Below are 20406 nucleotides of genomic sequence, written 5' to 3'. Positions count from 1 at the left end.
AAGGCTTTTGTAAGAACTGCCCTGGCGGCACACTTTGTCCCATCTGGAGTTACAGCAGGAATGAGAGCTGCAATTTTCCTTTTTGACAAAACATGTTTTACTAATACATATTTTACAGCGAAAAAAATCTCAAATGAGTGAGGACTCACCTCTGTGAAGAAAGTAGAATCCTTCTTGGTGATCTGTGAGCCTGAATTTGAAGTGTGGTGGCACTTTGAGAAAGGCGAGAGGGTGGTGGTGACATTGTGTCCCCAGGCCACGTGGAGGCGGGGCAGTCCTTGTACAGTCCTGCAGACATGATAACACCAGGGCACTTTTATATGACCCCAACGTAGTCAATATTTTTTTTACTACTATTTGAATTTAAGCAAAATTAATAATTTGGGATGATACACATCTAGAAGTGGTAACTAATATACAGTATAATACTGATTATGATTCAAAAGGTTTTTAGCAAATGCAATTATTGAGTGAAGCTAGGATACAATTTTTCTATTGTGGTGCAATATGCATAACATAAAATTAATTGTGTTTAAGTGTATATTTCATGGTATTAAGTACACTCACATAGTTGTGCAGCCATCACCACCATCCATTTCCAGAACTTTTTCTTTTCAGAACTTTTCAGAACAATATATATATATACACACACCACAGATTATTTATCCATTCATCTATCAATGGGCATTGGGTTGTTTCCAACTTTTGACTATTGTGAATAATGCTGTTATGAACATGGGTGTACAAATGTCTGTTTGAATCTCTGCTTTCAGTTTTTTTTCTTTTTTAAATTGTGTTAAAATATAGCATAAAATGTACCATCTTAAACATTTTTAAGGGTGCAGTTCAATAGTATGAGATACATTCACGTGGTTGTGCAACCATCACCACCATCCATTACCTTAACTCTTTTCATCTTGTAAATCTGAAACTATACCTATTAAACAAAAACTCCACATTCTTTCCCCCCCACAGCCCCTGGCAACCATTGTTCTGTCTCTATGAATTCGACTTCTCTAGGAAGTTCATATGAGTGGAATCATATACACTGTTAGTCTTTTTGTGACTGGCTTATTTCACTTAGCATAATATTCTCAAGTTTTACCCGTGTTGTAATGTACTGCAGAATTTCCTTCCTTTTTAAGGCTGAACAATATACTATTGTATGGATACACCACATCTCACTTATCCGTTCATCCATCAGTGGACACTTGGGTTGCTTCCATGTTGTTATTGTGAACGATGCTGCTATGAACATGTGTATACAAAAATCTCTTTGAGACCCTGCTTTTAATTCTTTTGGGTTTACCTATACCCAGAAGTGGAATTGCTGGGTCATATGGTAATTCTATTTTTAATTTTTTGAGGAACCTCCATACTGTTTTCCACAGCGGCTGCACCATTTTATATTCCCACCAGCAGTGCACAGGCGTTCCAGTGTCTCTACATCCTCGCTAGCACTCGTTGTTTTCTGTTTTTGTTTGTGTTTTGTTTTTCACTAGCCATCCTAATGAGTTTGAGGTGGTATCTCATGGTAGTTTTGATTGTATTTCTCTAATGATTAGTGATCTCAAGCATCCTTTCATGTTCTTATTGGACATTTGTGTATCTTCTTTGGAGAAAAGTCTATTCAAATCTTTTGCCCATTTTGGCATCAGGTGTTTTTTGTTGAGTTTTAGGAGTTCTCAGTATAGTCTAGATATTAATCCCTTGTCAGATATATGATTTGCAAATATTTTCTCCCATTCCGTGGGTTGCTCTTTTACTCTGTGGATAGTGTCTCTTAATATACAAAATTTTTAAATCTTGTTGAACTCCAGTTTGTCTGTTTTTTTGCCTTTGTCGCCTGTGCCTTTGGTGTCATATCCAAGAAATCATTGCCAAATCCGACATCATGAAACTTTTGTCCTATGTTTTCTTCTAAGAGTTTTATTGTCTGCTTGCAGTTCTTTTACATAGATATCCAGAAGTGGAATTGCTGGATCATATGCTAATTCTATGTTTTATTTCTTAAGGAATGACCATACTGTTTTCCATAGTGGCTGTACCATTTTACAGTCCCACCAGCAGTGCACAAGGGTTCCAGTTTCTCCATGTCGTCACCAACACATTATTTTCTGTTTTGATAGTAGCCGTCCAGATGGGTGTGAAGTAGTATCTCACTGTGGTTTTGATTTGCACTTCGCTAGTTACTAGTGATATTGAGAATCTTTTCATGTGCTTATTGGCCATCTGTACACCTTCTTTGGAGAAATATCTATTTAAGTCCTTTGCATATTTCTTAATCAGGTTGTTTGGTTTTTTGTTGTGGAGTTACAGGAGTTCTTTTTGTATTCTGGGTATTAACTTCTTGTCAGATATATGATTGCAAATATTTTCTCCCATTGGGTAGGTTGTCTTTGCACTCTATTGATGGTGTCCTTTGATGTACAAAGTTTTAAATTTTGATGAAGTCCAGTTTGTCTTTTTTTTTTCTCTTATTGCCTGTGCTTTTCTTTTCCCACATTAAAGGTTTTAAAAATTGTGTTAAAATACACATAACATAAAATTTACCATCTTAACCATTTTTAAGTGTATAGTTTAAGTGTTCTGACATTCACATTGCTGTGCAACCATCACCACCATTCACCTCCAGGATTGTTTTCACCTTGCCAGACTGACACTCTGCACCTATTAAACAATAACCCCGTTTCTCCCTCCCCCCCAGCCTCTGACAGCCACCATTCCACTTTCTGTCTCTCTGAATTTGACTACTCTGGATACCTCATATAAGTGGAATCATATAGTATTTACCTTTTTGTGCCTGGGCTTATCCATGTTGTAGCATGTATCAGAATTTCCTTCCCTTTTAACGATGAATAATATCCCACTGTTGATAACACATTTTGTTTATCCAATTCTTCCGTCAAGAATTGAGTTGCTTCCACCTTTTGTTATTGCCTGTGCTTTTGGTATCATATCCAGTAAATCATTGCCACATCCAATGTCATGAAGCTTTTCCTCTATGTTTTCTTCTAAGAGTCTTATGGTTTTAGGTCTTAAATTTAGGTGTGTAATTTTTGTGTATGGTGTTAGCTAAGGGTCAAACTTGATTCTTTTGTGTGTGGAGTCTTGTTTTCCCAGTACCACTTGTTGAAAAGATTGTCCTTTCCCCACTGAATGGTGTTGGCACCCTTATCAAAAATCAACTGACACTGTATATGAGGGTTTATTTCTGAGCTCTCTATTCTATTTCATTGCTCTGAATGTCTGTCTTGATGCCAATACCACACTGTTGGTTATTGTAGCTTTGTAGTAAGTTTTGAAATCAGGAAGTGTGAGAATAAATGAAAGGTAATATTGATAAATTTAAGGAAGGGTTTGCATTTGGTTTACATGAGCACGTAAGAAGAGGATAGAAAGGCCTCTGGTAGCTGCACATCTGTGACAACGTTCTGGAATGTTCATTTGTAACAACCTTAAGTATGAGCCAGTAATTAGATGTGCTACTTATTTATTTCTAAACTGTTCTGTCAGAGGGGTGGACTCTCAGCCCTGTAGAGAGTGGGGAAACTAATACACAGTTAGTTTTATTCTCTCCCCCTCACCCCCACCTTAGAAAGGATAAAATCTAAAACTTTTTAGAATGAGTATGCATTTCCCTTTGGGGCTACCCAGCACACACTGAACAGCTTTTGAATGCAGCTGTTCTGAAGTTTAGGATGCTCATCTGACTGTGCCTAGACTCAGCCTGTATCTGCCACTGTGCCCTGTGTGAGCTTCTGCCGGTCCCTCTCCTCTCTGCGCCAGTTTTCTTCTCTGTGGGCAGGTGGTTGCCTGGCACAGCAGTAGGTGAACTGACTCAGGCCTCTGTGTTTACCTTGCTTGCATTTGGTAATCCCAGAGTAACCTGCCTGCTTGGTTCCCCAGTCAGAGAGGGCATCTGCAAACAAAGACAGTTTGATTTCTTCCCTCCCAATCTTTACCTTCTATTTCCTTTTCTTGTCTTACTGCATTATCTAGGACTTCCAGTACAGTATTGAAAAGCAGTGGTGAGAGGGGACATCCTTTCCTTGTTCCTGGTCTCAGGCAATCTTAGAGCTTCTTACCATTAAGTATTGATGTTAGCTGTAGGTTTTTTGTACATGTTCCTTATCAAGTTGAGGAAGTTCCCCTCTATTTCTAGTTTGCTGAGAGTTTTTGTTATGAATATTGAGGTTGTCAAATGCTTCTGCTGCATCTATTGATACCATATGATTTTTCTCTTTAGCCTGTTAAAGTGGTGGATCACATTAAATAATTTTTTGAATGTAGAGTCAACTTTGCATACCTGGGATAAATCCCACTTGCTTTTGGTTTATAATTCTTTTTATGTGTTGTTGGATTTGATATGCTAATATTTTGTTGAGGATTTTTGTATCTATTTTATGAGAAATATTGGTCTTTCCTTTCTTGTAGTATCTTTGGTTTTGATACTAAGGTAATGCTGCCTCAAAAAATGGGTTAGGAAGTGTTTTCTCTTTTCATTTTCTGGAAGAGATTATAGAGAATTGGTATAGTTTCTTCGTTAAATGTTGAGTAGAATTAACCAGTGAATCTGTCTGGGCCTGATACTTTCTGTTTTAGAAAGTTATTATTGATTCAGTTTCCTTAATAGCTTATATGCCTATTCACATTATCCATTTCTCCTTATGTGAGTTTTGTTTGGTAGATTGTATCTTTCAAGGAATTCCACTAGTGGTCCAGTGGTTAGGACTCTGTGCTTCCACTGCAGGGGGCCTGGGTTCAATCCTTGGTCAGGGAACTAAGATCCTGCAAGCCGCACAGCGCGGCCAAAAAAGAAAGAATTCCGTTGGGATCTGAGAACATACTTTGTATGGTTTCTGTTCTTTTAAATTTGTTAAGGTGTGTTTTATGGCCCAGAATGTGCTCTGTCGTGGTGAATGTTCATGTGAGCTTGAGAAGAATGTGTATTCTGTTGAATGCTATTGTTGGATGAAGTAGTCTGTTGATGTTAGTTATATGCAGTTGGTGGAAGATGTTGAGTTCACCTTTGTCCTTAATCATTTTCTGCCTGCTGGATCTGTCATTTTCTGTCCATTTCTGAGAAGGGGGTGTTGAAGTCTTCAGCTGTAATAGTGGATTCATCTGTTTCTCCCCGTAGTTCTATCAGTTTTTGCCTCATGTGTTTTTGAAGCTCTGTTGTTAGGTGCATACACATTAAGGATTGTTATGTTTTTATTATGTAATACCCCTCTTTAAAGTCGGTTTCTTGTAGATAGCATATACTTGTGTCTTGAATTTTTTATCCAGTCTGACAGTTTTTGTCTTTTAATTGGTATATTCAGACGATTCACATTTAAAGTGATTATTGACATAGTTGGATTAATATTTACCATATTTGTAATTGTTTTCTATTTGTTGCTGCTCTTGTTCTTTGTTTTGTCTTCTACTCTATTTCTGCTTTATCTGGTTTTATTTGAGCATTTTTATAATTCCATTGTTTCTCCTTAACATATCAATTATACTTCTGTTTTTTTTGTTTTTTATTATTTTATTTTTGGCTCCATTGGGTCTTCGTTGCTGCGTGCGGGCTTTTCTTTAGTTGCGGCGAGCAGGGGATACTCTTTGTTGCGGTGCGTGGGCGTCTCATTATGGTGGCTTCTCTTTTATTTATTTATTTATTTATTTATTTATTATACAGCAGGTTTTATTAGTTCTCTGTTTTATACATATTAGTGCATATATGTAAATCCCAATCTCCCAATTCATCTCACCACCACCACCACCATCCATGTCCCTGCTTTCCCCGTTTGGTGTCCATATGTTTGTTCTCTACACCTGTATCTATTTCTGCCTTGCAAACTGGTTCATCTGTACCATTTTTCTAGATTCCACATATGCGTATATGCGTTAATATACGATATTTGTTTTTCTCTTTCTGACTTACTTCACTCTGTATGACACTCTCTAGGTCCATCCACATCTCTGCAGATGACCCAATTTCGTTCCTTTTTATGGCTGAGTAATATTCCCTTGTATATATATGTACCACATCTTCTTTACCCATTTGTCTGTTGATGGGCATCTAGGTTGTTTCCATGACCTGGCTATTGTAAATAGTGCTGCAATGAACACTGGGGTGCATGTGTCTTTTTGAGTTATGGTTTTCTCTGGGTGTATGCCCAGTAGTGGGATTGCTGGGTCATATGGTAGTTCTATTTTTAGTTTTTTAAGGAACCTCCATACTGTCTCCATAGTGGCTGTATCAATTTACATTCCCACCAGCAGTGCAAGAGGGTTCCCTGTTCTCCACACCCTCTTCAGTATTTGTTGTTTGTAGATTTTCTGATGATGCCCGTTCTAACTGGTGTGAGGTGATACCTTATTGTAGTTTTGATTTTCATTTCTCTAATGATTAGTGATGTTGAGCATCTTTTCATGTGTTTGTTGGCCATCTGTATGTCTTCTTTGGAGAAATGTCTATTTAGGCCTTCTGCCCATTTTTTGATTGAGTTGTTTGTTTTTTTAATATTGAGCTGCATGAGCTGTTTATATATTTTGGAGATTAATCCTTTGTCAGTTGCATTGTTTGCAAATATTTTCTCCCATTCTGAGGGTTGTCTTTTCATCTTGTTTACAGTTTCCTTTGCTTTGCAAAAGCTTTTAAGTTTCATTAGGTCCCATTTGTTTATTTTTGTTTTTATTTCCATTACTCTAGGAAGTGGGTCAAAAAAGATCTTGCTGTGATTTATGTCAGAGAGTGTCCTTCCTATGTTTTCCTCTAAGAGTTTTATAGTGCCCGGTCTTACATTTAGGTCTCTAATCCATTTTGAGTTTATTTTTGTGTATGGTGTTAGGGAGTGTTCTGATTTCATTCTCTTACATGTAGCTGTCTAGTTTTTCCCGCACCACTTATTGAAGAGACTGTCTTTTCTCCATTGTATATCCTTGCCTCCTTTGTCATAGATTAGTTGACCATAGGTGCGTGGGTTTATCTCTGGGCTTTCTATCCTGTTCCATTGTTCTATATTTCTGTTTTTGTGCCACTACCGTATTGTCTTGATGACTGTAGCTTTGTAGTATAGTCTGAAGTCAGGGAGTCTGATTCCTCCAGCTCCATTTTTTTTCCTCAAGACTGCTTTGGCTATTCGGGGTCTTTTGTGTCTCCATACAAATGTTAAGATTTTTTGTTCTAGTTCTGTTAAAAATGCCATTGGTAATTTGATAGGGATTGCATTGAATCTGTAGATTGCTTTGGGTAGTATGGTCATTTTCACAATGTTGATTCTTCCAATCCATGAACATGGTCTATCTTTCCATCTGTTTGTGTCATCTTTGATTTCTTTCATCAGTGTCTTATAGTTTTCTGAGTACAGGTCTCTTACCTCCTTAGGTAGGTTTATTCCTAGGTATTTTATTCTTTTTGTTGCCATGGTGAATGGGATTGTTTCCTTAATTTCTCTTTCTGATCTTTCGTTGTTATTGTATAGGAATGCAAGAGATTTCTGTGCCATTAACTTTGTATCCTGCAACTTTACCAGATTCATTGATTAGCTCTGGTAGTTTTCTGATGGCATCTTTAGGATTATCTATGTATAGTATCATGGCATTTGCAAACAGTGACAGTTTTACTTCTTCTTTTCCAATTAGTATTCCTTTTATTTCTTTTTCTTCTCTGATTGCCATGGCTATGACTTCCAAAACCATGTTGAATAGTAGTGGCGAGAGTGGACATCCTTGTCTTGTCCCTGATCTTAGAGGAAATGCTTTCAGTTTTTCACCATTGAGAATGATGTTTGCTGTGGGTTTGTTGTATGTGGGCTTTATTATGTTGAGGTCAGTTCCCTCTGAGCCCACTTTCTGGAGAGTTTTTATCATGAATGGGTGTTGAATTTTGTCAAAAGCTTTTCTGTATCTATTAAGATGATCGTGTTTTTTATTCTTCAATTTGTTAATATGGTGTATCACATTGATTGATTTGCATGTATTGAAGAATCCTTGCATCACTGGGATAAGTCTCACTAGATCATGGTGTATGAGCCTTTTAATGTGTTGTTGGATTCTGTTTGCTAGTATTTTGTTGAGAATTTTTGCATCTATATTCATCAGTGATATTGGTCTGTAGTTTTCTTTTTTTGTAGTATCTTTGTCTGGTTTTGGTATCAGGGTGATGGTGGCCTTGTAGAATGAGTTTGGGAGTGTTCCTTCTTCTGTAATTTTTTGGAAGAGTTTGAGAAGGATGGGTGTTAGCTCTTCTCTAAGTGTTTGATAGAATTCACCTCTGAAGCCATCTGGTCCAGGACTTTCGTTTGTTGGAAGATTTTTAATCACACTTCCAACTCCGTAACTTGTGATTGGTCTGTTCATATTTTCTGTTTCTTCTGGTTCAGTCTTGGAAGGTTATACCTTTCTAAGAATTTGTCCATTTCTTCCAGGCTGTCCATTTTATTGGTGTAGAGTTGCTTGTAGTAGTCTCTTATGATCCTTTGTATTTCTGTGGTGTCCATTGTAACTTTTCTGTTTTCATTGCTAATTTTATTGATCTGAGTCCGTCCCTCTTTTTCTTGATGAGTCTGGCTAAAGGTTTATCAATTTTGTTTATCTTCTGAAAGAACCAGCTTTTAGTTTTATTGATCTTTGCTACTGTTTTCTTTGTTTCTATTTCATTTATTTTTGCTCTGATCTTTATGATTTCTTTCCTTCTAATATCTTTGGGTTTTGTTTGTTCTTCTTTCTCTAGTTCCTTTAGGTGTAAGTTTAGATTGTTTATTTGAGATTTTTCTTGTTTCCTGAGGTAGGCTTGTCTTGCTATAAACTTCCCTCTTAGAACTGCTTTTGCTGCATCCCATAGGTTTTGGGTCGTCGTGTTTTCATTGTCATTTGTCTCTAGGTATTTTTTGATTTCCTCTTTGATTTCTTCAGTGATCTCTTGGTTATATAGTAATGTTTAGCCTCCATGTGTTTGTGTTTTTTACGTTTCTTCCCCTGTAATTGATTTCTAATCTCATAGCGTTGTGGTCGGAAAAGATGCTTGATACGATTTCAATTTTCCTAAATTTACTGAGGCTTGATTTGTGACCCAAGATGTGATCTGTCCTGGAGAATGTTCGGTGTGCACTTGAGAAGAAAGTGTAATCTACTGTTTTTGGATGGAATGTCCTATAAATATCAATTAAATCTATCTGATCTATTGTGTCATTTAAAGCTTGTGTTTCCTTATTAATTTTCTGTCTGGATGATCTTTCCATTGGTGTAAGTGAGGTGTTAAAGTCTCCCACTATTATTGTGTTACTGTCGATTTCCTCTTCTATAGCTGTTAGCATTTGCCTTATGTATTGAGGTGCTCCTGTGTTGGGTGCATATATATTTATAATTGTTATATCTTCTTCTTGGATTGATCCCTTGATCATTATGTAGTGTCCTTCCTTGTCTCTTGTAACATTCTTTATTTTAAAGTCTATTTTACCTGATATGAGCATTGCTACTCCAGCTTTCTTTTGATTTCCATTTGCATGGAATATCTTTTTCCATCCCCTCACTTTCCGTATGTGTCCCTAGGTCTGAAATGGGTCTCTTGTAGACAGCATATATATGGGTCTTGTGTTTGTATCCATTCAGCGAGCCTGTGTCTTTTGGTTGGAGCATTTAATCCATTCACATTTAAGGTAATTATTGATATGTATGTTCCTATTACCATTTTCTTAATTGTTATGGGTGTATTTTTCTAGGTCCTTTTCTTCTCTTGTGTTTCCCACTCAGAGAAGTTCCTTTAGCATTTGTCATAGAGCTGGTTTGTTGGTGCTGAATTCTCTCAGCTTTTGCTTGTCTGTAAAGCTTTTGATTTCTCCATTGAATCTGAATGAGATCCTTGCTGGGTAGAGTAATCTTGGTTGTAGGTTCTTCCCTTTCATCACTTTAAACATATCGTGCCACTCCCTTATGGCTTGTAGAGTTTCTGCTGAGAAATCAGCTGTTAACCTTATGGGAGTTCCCTTGTACATTATGTGTTGTTTTTCCCTTGTTGTTTTCAATAATTTTTCTTTGTCTTTAATTTTTGTCAACTTGATTACTATGTATCTCGGCGTGTTTATCCTTGGGTTTTTCCTGCCTGGGATTCTCTGTGCTTCCTGGACTTGGGTGGCTATTTCCTTTCCCATGTTAGGGAAGTTTTCAACTATAATCTCTTCAAATATTTTCTCGGGTCCTTACTCTCTCTCTTCTCCTCCTGGGACCCTATAATGCGAATGTTGGTGCGTTTAGTGTTGTCCCAGAGGTCTCTTAGGCTGTCTTCATTTCTTTTCATTCTTTTTTCTTTGTTATCTTCCATGGCAGTGAATTCCACCATTCTGTCTTCCAGGTCGCTTATCCGTTCTTCTGCCTCAGTTATTCTGCTATTGATTCCTTATAGTTTATTTTTCATTTCAGTTATTGTATTGTTCATCTCTGCTTGTTTGTTCTTTAACTCTTCTAGGTCTTTGTTAAACATTTCTCGCATCTTCTTGATCCTTGCCTCCATTCTTTTTCCGAGGTCCTGGATCATCTTCACTATCATTATTCTGAATTCTTTTTCTGGAAGGTTGCCTATCTCCACTTCGTTTGGTTGTTTTTCTGTGGTTTTATCTTGTTCCTTCATCTGGTACATAGCCCTCTGCCTTTTCATCTTGTCTTTCTGTGAATGTGGTTTTTGTTCCACAGGTTGCAGGATTGTAGTTCTTCTTGCTTCTCCTGTCTGCCCTCTGGTGGATGAGGCTATCTCAGAGGCTTGTGCAAGTTTCCTGATGTGAGGGACTGGTGATGGGTAGAGTTGGGTGTTGCTCTGGTGGGCAGAGCTCAGTAAAACTTTAATCCACTTGTCTGCTGATAGGCGGGTCTGAGTTCCCTCCCTGTTGGTTGTTTGGCCTGAGGTGACCCAGCACTGGCACCTACAGGCTCTTTGGTAGGGCTAATGGCGGACTCTGGGAGGGCTCATGCCAAGGAGCACTTCCCAGAACTTCTGCTGCCAGTGTCCTTGTCCCCGCAGTGAGCCACAGCTACCCCCCGCCTCTGCAGGAAACCCTCCACCGCTGGCAGATAGGTCTGGTTCAGTCTCCTATGGCGTCACTGCTCCTTCCCCTGGGTCCCGATGTGCACACTACTTTGTGTGTGCCCTCCAAGGGTGGAGTCTCTGTTTCCCCCAGTCTTGTCGAAGTCCTGCAATCAAATTCCGCTAGCCTTCAAAGTCTGATTCTCTGGGAATTCCTCCTCCCATTGCTGGATCCCCAGATTGGGAAGCCTGACGTGGGCCTCAGAACCTTCACTCCAGTGGGTAGGCTTCTGTGGCATAATTGTTCTCCAGTTTGTGACTCATCCACCCAGCGGTTATGGGATTTGATTTTATTGTGATTGTGCCCCTCCTACCGTCTCATTGCAGCTTCTCCTTTGTCTTTGGATATGGGGTGTCTTTTTTGGTGAGTTCCAGTGTCTTCCTGTTGATGATTATTCAGCAGTTAGTTGTGATTCCAGTGCTCTCACAAGAGGGAGTGAGCACATGTCCTTCTACTCCGCCATCTTGAACCTGTGGCCCTCAATTATACTTCTTTATAAATATTTTTAGTGGTTGCCCTAGGGTTTGCAATTTACATTTACAACTAATCTTAATCCGTTTTCAAATAATGCTACATTGCTTCACAGGTAGTGCAGGTACCTTATAACCAAATTAATTACCCAATACATCTTGCTATTTTTCTTTTGAACAAACTGTTATCTGTTAGATCAACTACAATAAGTAAAGTAGAAGGTATTATTTTACCTTTATTTATTTCTTCTCTCATGTTTTTTCCTTGATGTAGATCAATTTCTGACCAAATCATTTTCCTTCTCTCTGAATAAATTCTCTTAACATCTCCTGCCAGGTAATCATGAAATCTCCCAATTTTTGTTTGTCTGAGAAAGTCTTTATTTCTCTTTCACTTTTGAAGGACAGTTTCACCAGATGTAGAATTGTAGGTTCGTGGGTTTTTCTTTCAATACTGAGTGTTTCACTCTTCTCTTGCTTGCATGGTTTCTGAAGAGAAGTTTGATACCGTTATTACCCCTGCTTCTCTGTAGGTAAGGTGCTATTTGGTGTTTTCCTGTTGCTTACTTCAAGGTTTTCTCTTGGTCTTTGATTTTTTTGCAATTTGAATATGATATGCCTAGGTGTAGTTTTTGGTTTTGTTTTTGGTTTTGCTATTTATCCTGCTTGATGTCCTCTGAGCTTCCTGGGTCTGTGGTTTGTTGTGTGACATTGAGGAAATTCTTAGCCATTATTGCTTCAAGTATTTCTTGTGTTTCTTTCTCCCCTTCTTTCCCTGGTAGTCCCACTACGCATTTCTTATACCTTTTGTAATATTCCATTGTTGGATATTCTGTTCCTTTTTTTTGGTTTGTTTTTTCCCTTCTTTTCTTTTTTCTATTTCCTTTTCAGTTTTGGGAGTTTTTAACTGACATATCTCCAAGCTGTGTCCATCTACTGGTGAACGAATCAAAAGCATTCTTCATTTCTGTTGTAATGTTTTTGGTTTTTAACATTTCCCATTGATTTTTTTCCTTAGAATTTCCATCTCTTTGCTTACATCGCCGATCAGTTCTTGCATGATGTTCACTTTATTAGAGCCCTTAGCATGTTAATCATAGTTGTTTTAAATTCCTGGTCTGATAATTCCAAAATCTCTGCCATATCTGAGTCTGGTTCTGATGCTTGCCTTGTATGTTCAGTGTTCTGTGCCTATTAGCGTGCCTTGTAATTTTTTGTTGAAAGCTGGGTGTAGTGATTCAGGTAAAAGGAGCTGAGGTAAAGAGGCCTTCCTGCCTGGCCCCCAGAGTTTTGTCTCAAGCTTGTCCGTGCCCATGTCCAGCCCTTGGTCAGTCCCCTTCTGGTGTGCCTCCCAGGCCGGCTCCTGTGGCTTCTCCCCGGGGGCTGTGATTCTCTGTCCCCCGTTGCTCTCTCCAGTTTTGGGGGCAGCAGTTTGCCCTGTGACCTTGTTCTCTGATGGATCTGAGAAGACATGTTGATTTTTCAGTTTGTTCAGCTCTTTTCTTGTGAGGACAGGAGTGACGACGTCAAACTGGAGACAGGAAGTCTGTTGTCACCCTGTTAACAGCGATCTTAAACATTTGAGTTAGTGAGAGGATGAGAAATGTTGGCTGTAAGAGAAATCAGTAACCCGTTAAATCACATTTAAAAACTGTGTTAATTGGTGGAGATGTGACGCGAACACAGCTGACGCAGCACTGCGTCCGCACCGCACTTGGGGCCCTTTTCGTTGAGGTTTGTTAGCCAGGTGCTTCATGGCCTCATGTCACTTCATTTCTCTATTCTCATCGCTCAGCTGCCTGGCCCTTCGTGACTTAACACGTTTACTTTTAGCAGGTTGTGCAGAACTGTTGTTTTCAGTTTCCAACCATGACCCGGAAACACAAACCATCCTTGTCGGTCCTTTTATTTATTTTTCATTTTTATTTTTATCTTTTGGTCACACCATGCGCCTTGTGGGATCTTAGTTCCCCTATCAGAGATTGAACCAGGGCCCCCTGCAGTGGAAGCCTGGAGTCTTAACCACTGGCCCGCCAGGGAAGTCCCTTGTCTGTCCTTTTAGAATCCAGATTTCACCGAACTAATTTTGCGGTGTCCTTTTGCAGGCCTTTGATGACCACACTGATGCAGCCTGGTGGGAAGTGTGGGAGTGTTCTCCTCAGCCGGTGGAGATTTTGCTAAAAACCTGGAGCACGCTGCCTTGAGGAGCCCCCCGCTGCGAGCCGGGGCTGCGGCCGAGGGGCCTGGTGGTGGGGATGTACGAGGCTCTCGCAGTGTTCTGCTGGCCCGTGGTGGTGTTGGCTCATCTTCCCTTTCTCACGGCACTTTGTCTCTCCACTTTCTTTCAGTACTTAGGTCAATTAACGTCCATCCCAGGATACCTGAATCCCTCCAGTAGGACTGAAATCCTGCATTACATAGACAATGCAAAGGTAACCCCATCTGCCCGACTCTGTCCTCCTAACCCTCAGCCTGCTCCACCTCCCAACCCTGACCTCTGACCCTCAGCCTGCTCCACCTCCTAACCCTGACTTCTGACCCTCAGCCTGTTCTACCTCCTAACACTGACCTCTGACCCTCAGTTTGCTCCACCTCCCAACCCTGACCTGTGACCCTCAGTTTGCTTCACCTCCTAACCGTGACTTCTGACCCTCAGCCTGTTCTACCTCCTAATGCTGACCTCTGACCCTCAGTTTGCTCTACCTCCCAACCCTGACCTCTGACCCTCAGTTTGCTCCACCTCCCACCCTGACCTCTGACCCTGTTTGCTCCACCTCCCAACCCCCTGACCTCTGACCCTGTTTGCTCCACCTCCTAACCCTGACTTCTGAGCCTCAGCCTGCACTACCTTCCAACCCTGACCTCTGACCCTCAGTTTGCTCCACCTCCCAGCCCTGACCTCTGACCCTCAGTTTGCTCCACCTCCTAACCCGACCTCTGACCGCCAGCCTGCTCCACCTCCTAACCCAACCTCTGACCCTCAGTCTGCTCCACCTCTCAACCCCGACCTCTGACCCTCAATTTGCTTCACCTCCTAACCCCAACCTCTGACCCTTGTTCTCTGACACCAGCTCTTGGCCCTCTGACCTTGCGCCTTCATGGCCGTGAGGGATGACCCAGTCCCATCATGTCACGGGTGCACTTGGCCCTTGGCTATCAAGACTGTTCCTCAGTCTGAACATGAACTTTATTCTCCAGACTTGCTCCTGGTGGTTCTGGGCTGTTTCACACTTCACGTTTTCGAGATATCCAAACCACACGCCACAGGTCTGAGCCTAAAGGCAGTTCCAAAAGAACCCCCCACGTGGTTTGAGCACAGCAGTGCCCTGGGAGCGAGCATGGCTGCTCTCAGGGGAGCAGCACCCTGCCCACGAGTCAGCACTGGTGTGGGGCCCCAGGGGAGCCTGTGGCCGGGCCCTGTGTTTCTGATGCCGTGTGCTTCCTTCCAGAGAGCCCACCAGCTCCCCGGACACCTGACCCAGGAGCATGACGCTGTCATCAGCCTGTCTGCCTACAACATCAAGCTGGCCTGGAGGGACGGGGAGGACACCATCCTCAGGGTCCCCATCCATGACATCGCCGCCGTGTCCTACGTGCGGGATGACGCCTCACACCTGGTGGTCCTAAAGACAGGTATGGACCTGGGGAGTGGGGTCAGGAGGGTCCTTGGCAGATGCCGACCACGCCTCTGTCCTGAGGAGTGAGTCCGTGGATTTCACGGAGCTCTGGAGACAGTTTCTACAGCGGTGGGTCAGCCACTGCTGCCCACTGTGCCTGAGAGAAGCCCTCTGTCCAGAGAAGGGCAGTGACCCAGGAGGCTGTGAGGAACAGGTGCTGAGCTCAGCCACTGTCACTCAGCGCGGCCCCCGTCCGGGATGCTGGCGTGGCCTCTGGCACCCAGGCCTGGTAGAGCCCCGGGCGCAGGTGGCTCCACAGGGTGAGGGTGGGCCTCAGCTCAGCCCAGCCAACATTCGGCCCCTGCCTTTGGCCAGGCGGTCTTCCCAAAGCGGGGGGAGCAAAGATGAGACCAGACCAGCAAGGAGCTCTCTGTCTGCGAGACGTTCTGAGTGTGTCCGTGTAGGAGAATCAGAGAGAACCTTAAACCAGCCGTCAGCTCCCCTCGCCCAGCCCACACCTCTCACCTGGCGATGAGGGTGCAGCGCCGCCTTACTTGGCACTGCTGGACAGGCTGCCTGGCGGGTCCAGAGCCCTGGCCTAAGTCCCCGAGAAATGAGGAGAGAAATCACGGTTTCACACATGCCGTGCCCTTCCCGGCGGGCAGTTCTCAGGTTGTCGCTGCAGCACGGACGCCGTCCTGGGCTCCTTTAGGCACTGGCGGCGGCTGGGTTGGGCCCCAAAGGGCCGGTGGCGGGGCGTGAGGGTGGCCCGCTGGACCGGCCTGGGTCGCACGCTGTGCTTCCGGCAGTGCAGAGTCGTATTTCTGCTTGAGGTCGTTAGTTCACGGGGATCCGAGGGCTTTTTAAGAGCCAGGGCCCTGGTGAGCTTTCCCATCACTGACTCCTTGAGCTTCAAGGAGGTTCCCGTGCAAGGGCCCGTGTGCACAGGTAACTGGAGCGGTTTGTGCAGGTGGCTGCCGGGATTACTACAGCCCCTCTCCTCTGTGTGGCTGTGGCTTAGCGTCCCCTCCGCAGCGTCACACACAGCACGGATGCACGCACGCACACTCCCCACACGTGCTTGTAACACCCATGTACATCCTTGCACTCACATGCGCTCACACGGGTCCCACACACTCACACACTCTCATTCATACTTGCTAGTTCACATGCACACTCACACACACCCCTGCTCTGTCGTGCTGCACTTTGGAGCGAGGTCCCCTCTGTGCTCTGCTTGTTCCTCATTTCCCCGTATTGTGTTCAGTGAGCAGCTACCATTTAATGACAGGCACTACTTTCGGTTGAACAACATGAGGCTGCATTTTAATCTACAAAAATGACAATTGAAGGTGGCTCAAACTAGTAGAAAGTGTGTGACATGAATGATCTCGTTTAATCTCCACAGTAAACCTGTCAGGAGGATTCTGTTTACTTCCGCTGCTGCTGGTGGCCTGCCTGGGAGCAGATGGTCACCTGGTGGGTGGGTGGTGGCCGGCTGGTTGAGGAACTGGCTGTGTAACTGCTTCCATCAGTGCTGCCCAGCGCCGTGGTAGCTGCCGTGCCCTGCCAGGGGACTGTCCCCGCAGGAGGCCCGAGGCCGGGGGCCTCCCTAGGGACCGAGCAACGAGGAGAGCACTCTGGCTGCGGGCCTGCCGGCGTTTGGGCCGGTAGGAGGGGAGCTGGCCCCTGGGTTTCTTGTGTCCAGGACATTTCTCAGCGTTAACCATGGAGCAGATGACTAGGAAAACAGGTAACCGAGTTATTTCTAAGAGAATGAGCTCTGTAGGAGAAACTTTCCAAAAGATGAAAACCAGGACCCAGGGCTTTGAGAGCTTTCAAGTTAAAAGAAAGAGAATGAATTCCGTGTCCTGGAGCGGCCTCCTCATTCTAGCGGATGGCCCTGAAGGGAAGCCTCCGGACCGGGGCCCTCCTGGTCCCTCAGAGGCTCCTGTGCCATCAGGCGCGCTGTGTGTCAGGTGATACACGCGGCCGTCCTCAGCACAGGTGCCGGCAGTGGTAGCTAACACTTACTAAGTGCCTGCTACCCGCAGGCTGTCTGTGTGCCTCCTTCAACCCGGGCTGTGCTGGCATTTGGGACAACACGGGGCCGGGGTAGGGGTCAGGTCTGGCTGCAGGAGGTTCCGTGTGGCAGGCAGAGCTCGGAGGGCATGGAGACATCTCGTTAAAGGATGTTTCTGTGGATATAGGAGAGTGGACAGTGGATCTGAACTGGGACCTGTGGGGACAGCCTGTAGGACTGTGGCTGGATGCAGCTGGGGGACTGGAAGTGGGCTTGCTTTGCGTGGCTTTGGAGCCACATGCCTGCTTCCTTGAGAGCAGCCACGGGTGCGAGCCACAAAGCTACTAAAAATGTTCTAAAAAAGTAAAACGGAACAAGTGAAATCAACGTTACTAATGTATTTCATTTATGTCTTTATGTCCAGACGTCACGTCAGCGAGGTCAGGGTAGCAGTCGCTAGTGAGCGCTCATGCAGTCTTCTTTGTCCTAACTGAGACCTTGTGGGTAGTTTCCACTTCGGGTGCCGCTCAGCACCTGTGGCCCGTGGGTCTGTGGGACGGTGCAGTCCGGGGTCTAACCCTGGGATTCACGGGACTCAGCCTCCGCACAGGGTGCGGCCAGCCCTGCCCTTCAGAGCCCTGGTCTTTGCAGGCCCATCCACCCCCAGCACGGCTGTTCCTGCCTGGGCTCCCGTCTCTCAGCCGTGTCTGAGCTTCGGGTGGTCCCCCTCCTGGGTGGGCTTGCGCTGAGCTACCCCGGCATCAGGGGAGCGCAACCTTCACCTCCACTTCCTGCTCCCTGGTGTGTCTGAGCATCCGCTCAGACAGGCCTGGAGCCCTGTTCCTGAAGAAGCTTCCCTGGGCCCCAGGCCCCCCTTCCCACTTCAGGAATTCCCCCTCGCGTCCCACAAGACCTTACGTGTGAGGAGGCGGTGTGTAGTGTTAGGAACACAGGCGGGGGCTCTCACGTCTAGATCCCTACCTGGCTTCTGCCCCTCACGCACCCTCGGGCCTGGCGCTCTGCCCCCTGTGCCTCGTTTCCCCATCTCTTGTCAGGATTGTGTATTAACCTTGTCACTAGAACCCTGTGAATGCTTGCTTTTGTGTCGATCGAAAGCAGCTGAATATTAGCAGTTCCATATCTCAGCCTAAGATACTCGCACTGTCTTTGGCAAAGATGCTGGAGGGTCACGTAAGGTGACGGCTCTGAGTGGGCAGTGGCAGGGGAGTGAGGATGGGAGGGTGCTCTTGTGAAGGGAAGGTGACGAGGGGGGTGCGCCTGGCTCGGCCTGTTCCCACTTGAGTCAGGTAGGGGCCGCCCAGAGCCTGCTGTTGAGCTCCCGCACCTGCCCTAACCTGCCACGGTGTTGACTTCCCAGCCCAGGACCCCGGCATCTCCCCCAGCCAGAGTTTGTGTGCAGAAAGTTCCAGAGGCCTCACCGCAGGCTCCCTGTCGGAGAGTGGAGTGGGGCCTGTGGAGGCATGCTGCCTGGTGATCCTGGCCGCGGAGAGCAAGGTGAGCAGGGTTGGCAGCTGGTACCCAGGCCCTGCCCACGGCCTGCCCATCCCCCCGCCATGTCCTGACCCAGCCCCACCTACAGCTTGCCCAGGCTCCACCCACAGCAGAGCCAGCCCCGCCTATATCCTGATCCAGCCCCGCATAGCACCTGACCCAGGTCCCACCCCAGGTCCCACTGGCTCCCAGTCCGCTGGTTCGTTCTTCTCTTGGTGGGCCTCACCCCTCCCTTCCCCACACTGACAGGGGCCGTGGTCTGTACCCCGAGCTGTGCCCTTGGGGAAGATGCTTGGGAGTGGGGAGCTGGGGCTTGGGGCCCCACCTCGGCCACCCAAGAGCCACCAGCCTCGGGGAGCCCCTTGATACCCTTCTGTTAAGCTTTCACATCTGTGAGACCAAAGCAGGGCCGCCCCGCCTTAGGTAGCCTCTGATCTGCATCCCTTCCCCCCAGCCCCGCCCACCCTCCCGCTGGGAAGTTCTTCCTCATGGGGCCGCCTCACTGGCCTGTCCCCACTGGAAGCTCCTGCAGACACTGCCCCGTGTCCCAGGGGCAGAGCCGCCCCAGATGGGACCCTGCGTTAACGGCACACATGTGAAACAGTTGCGCGGTGTCAGGAGTGCCGTCCGTGTGACCTGGCACGGGTGCTGTTCCCTCCCTGCCCCTTTCCCGTGGCTGGGACAGGAGTGGGGAGACGGCGCTGGCTGGAAGGGTGGTGGAGGAGGAGGGCCGGCAGCTGACGCTCTTGCGGGTCCAGCCCGCTTCCTGGGTGTGGGCTGGTGTCCTTGCGGCCCCGTTGGGCAGTGGGAGGCGTCAGGCCCTCGGGGCAGGTGTTCGTTCTGCATCTGAGGTGTCGGATGCCCGGAAGCTGCCCAGGAAGGCTCCGCATTGTCCTCCATTGGCAGGTCGCCGCAGAAGAGCTGTGCTCCCTGCTCGGCCAGGTCTTCCAGATCGTGTACACGGAGTCCACCATCGACTTCCTGGACAGAGCCATATTTGACGGGGCCTCGACACCCACCCACCACCTGTCCCTTCACAGTGGTACGTGCGCAAGAGGGCCCCGCCGCCCCTTCCCACCAGGGCTCACTCTGCCGCGAGCTCTTCCCAGGACAACACCTGGGCAGCCTTGTTGTGCAGTGACCCTGTGGCCAGCGTCCCGGGGGGTTTGAGCCGACGCCCTGTGTTCCCAGACTTCACTGTTCACGTTAATCTGCAAGTTTAGTCAGGCACACATGTTCCCCCCACTCCCTGCTTTAGGCCACCTGGTGGCTTTCTGCGTAACTTTGGGGGGCCGGAAACACTTTTTCTGGAACCACGCCTGGCCAAAGTCACTTTACCAAACTTAGAACCCAGGGCCGGGCGGGGCTCCCAGCGCTGGGGCTGAGAGTGGGTATGGGGCCCCTTCCAAGACGAGGCCTGCCCGGGGCGGGGTGGGGGGCAGTGGCAGGAAGAGCAAGGGGCCCGAAGGCGGTGCAGCCGGCCCAGCGCTCAGAGCCACTTCCTCCGTGTGGGCATCTGGGGAGCGTTTTCCGGAATCTGTGAGCACGCACGAGATGCTTCCTTTGCGTGGTAGCCCACTTGAGCTCAATCTTCTAAACACCAGCGGCATCCACTTTTCAAATGCTTAGTATACTGAGGACCCGTGGCTTCTGTCAGTCAGGTGAACAGAAAGAAAGGTATTGGAGACAGCGCAGCGGCAGCCTCCGTGGCAGGCAGC

The 20406-nt window shown here is 45.9% G+C and overlaps 1 protein-coding gene across 3 annotated transcripts in view; it reads left to right on the top strand.

Annotated features, from left to right (window-relative positions):
* Positions 1-20406, top strand: part of CCM2 (CCM2 scaffold protein) — a 59904-nt gene that overhangs the window by 34623 nt on the left and 4875 nt on the right. For all 3 annotated transcript variants that reach the window (XM_068550273.1, XM_068550271.1, XM_068550270.1), the window contains 4 exons: positions 13885-13968; positions 14986-15169; positions 18555-18691; positions 19595-19730. In XM_068550273.1, the coding sequence (XP_068406374.1) occupies positions 13885-13968; positions 14986-15169; positions 18555-18691; positions 19595-19730 (541 nt within the window). The remainder of the gene's footprint in view (positions 1-13884; positions 13969-14985; positions 15170-18554; positions 18692-19594; positions 19731-20406) is intronic.

The sequence above is a fragment of the Eschrichtius robustus genome, chromosome 8, assembly GCF_028021215.1.
Source record: "Eschrichtius robustus isolate mEscRob2 chromosome 8, mEscRob2.pri, whole genome shotgun sequence".
NCBI classification, from domain to species: Eukaryota; Metazoa; Chordata; class Mammalia; order Artiodactyla; family Eschrichtiidae; genus Eschrichtius; species Eschrichtius robustus.
Note: the sequence above shows the minus strand (reverse complement) of the source record. Positions and strands in the feature narration are given on the sequence as shown.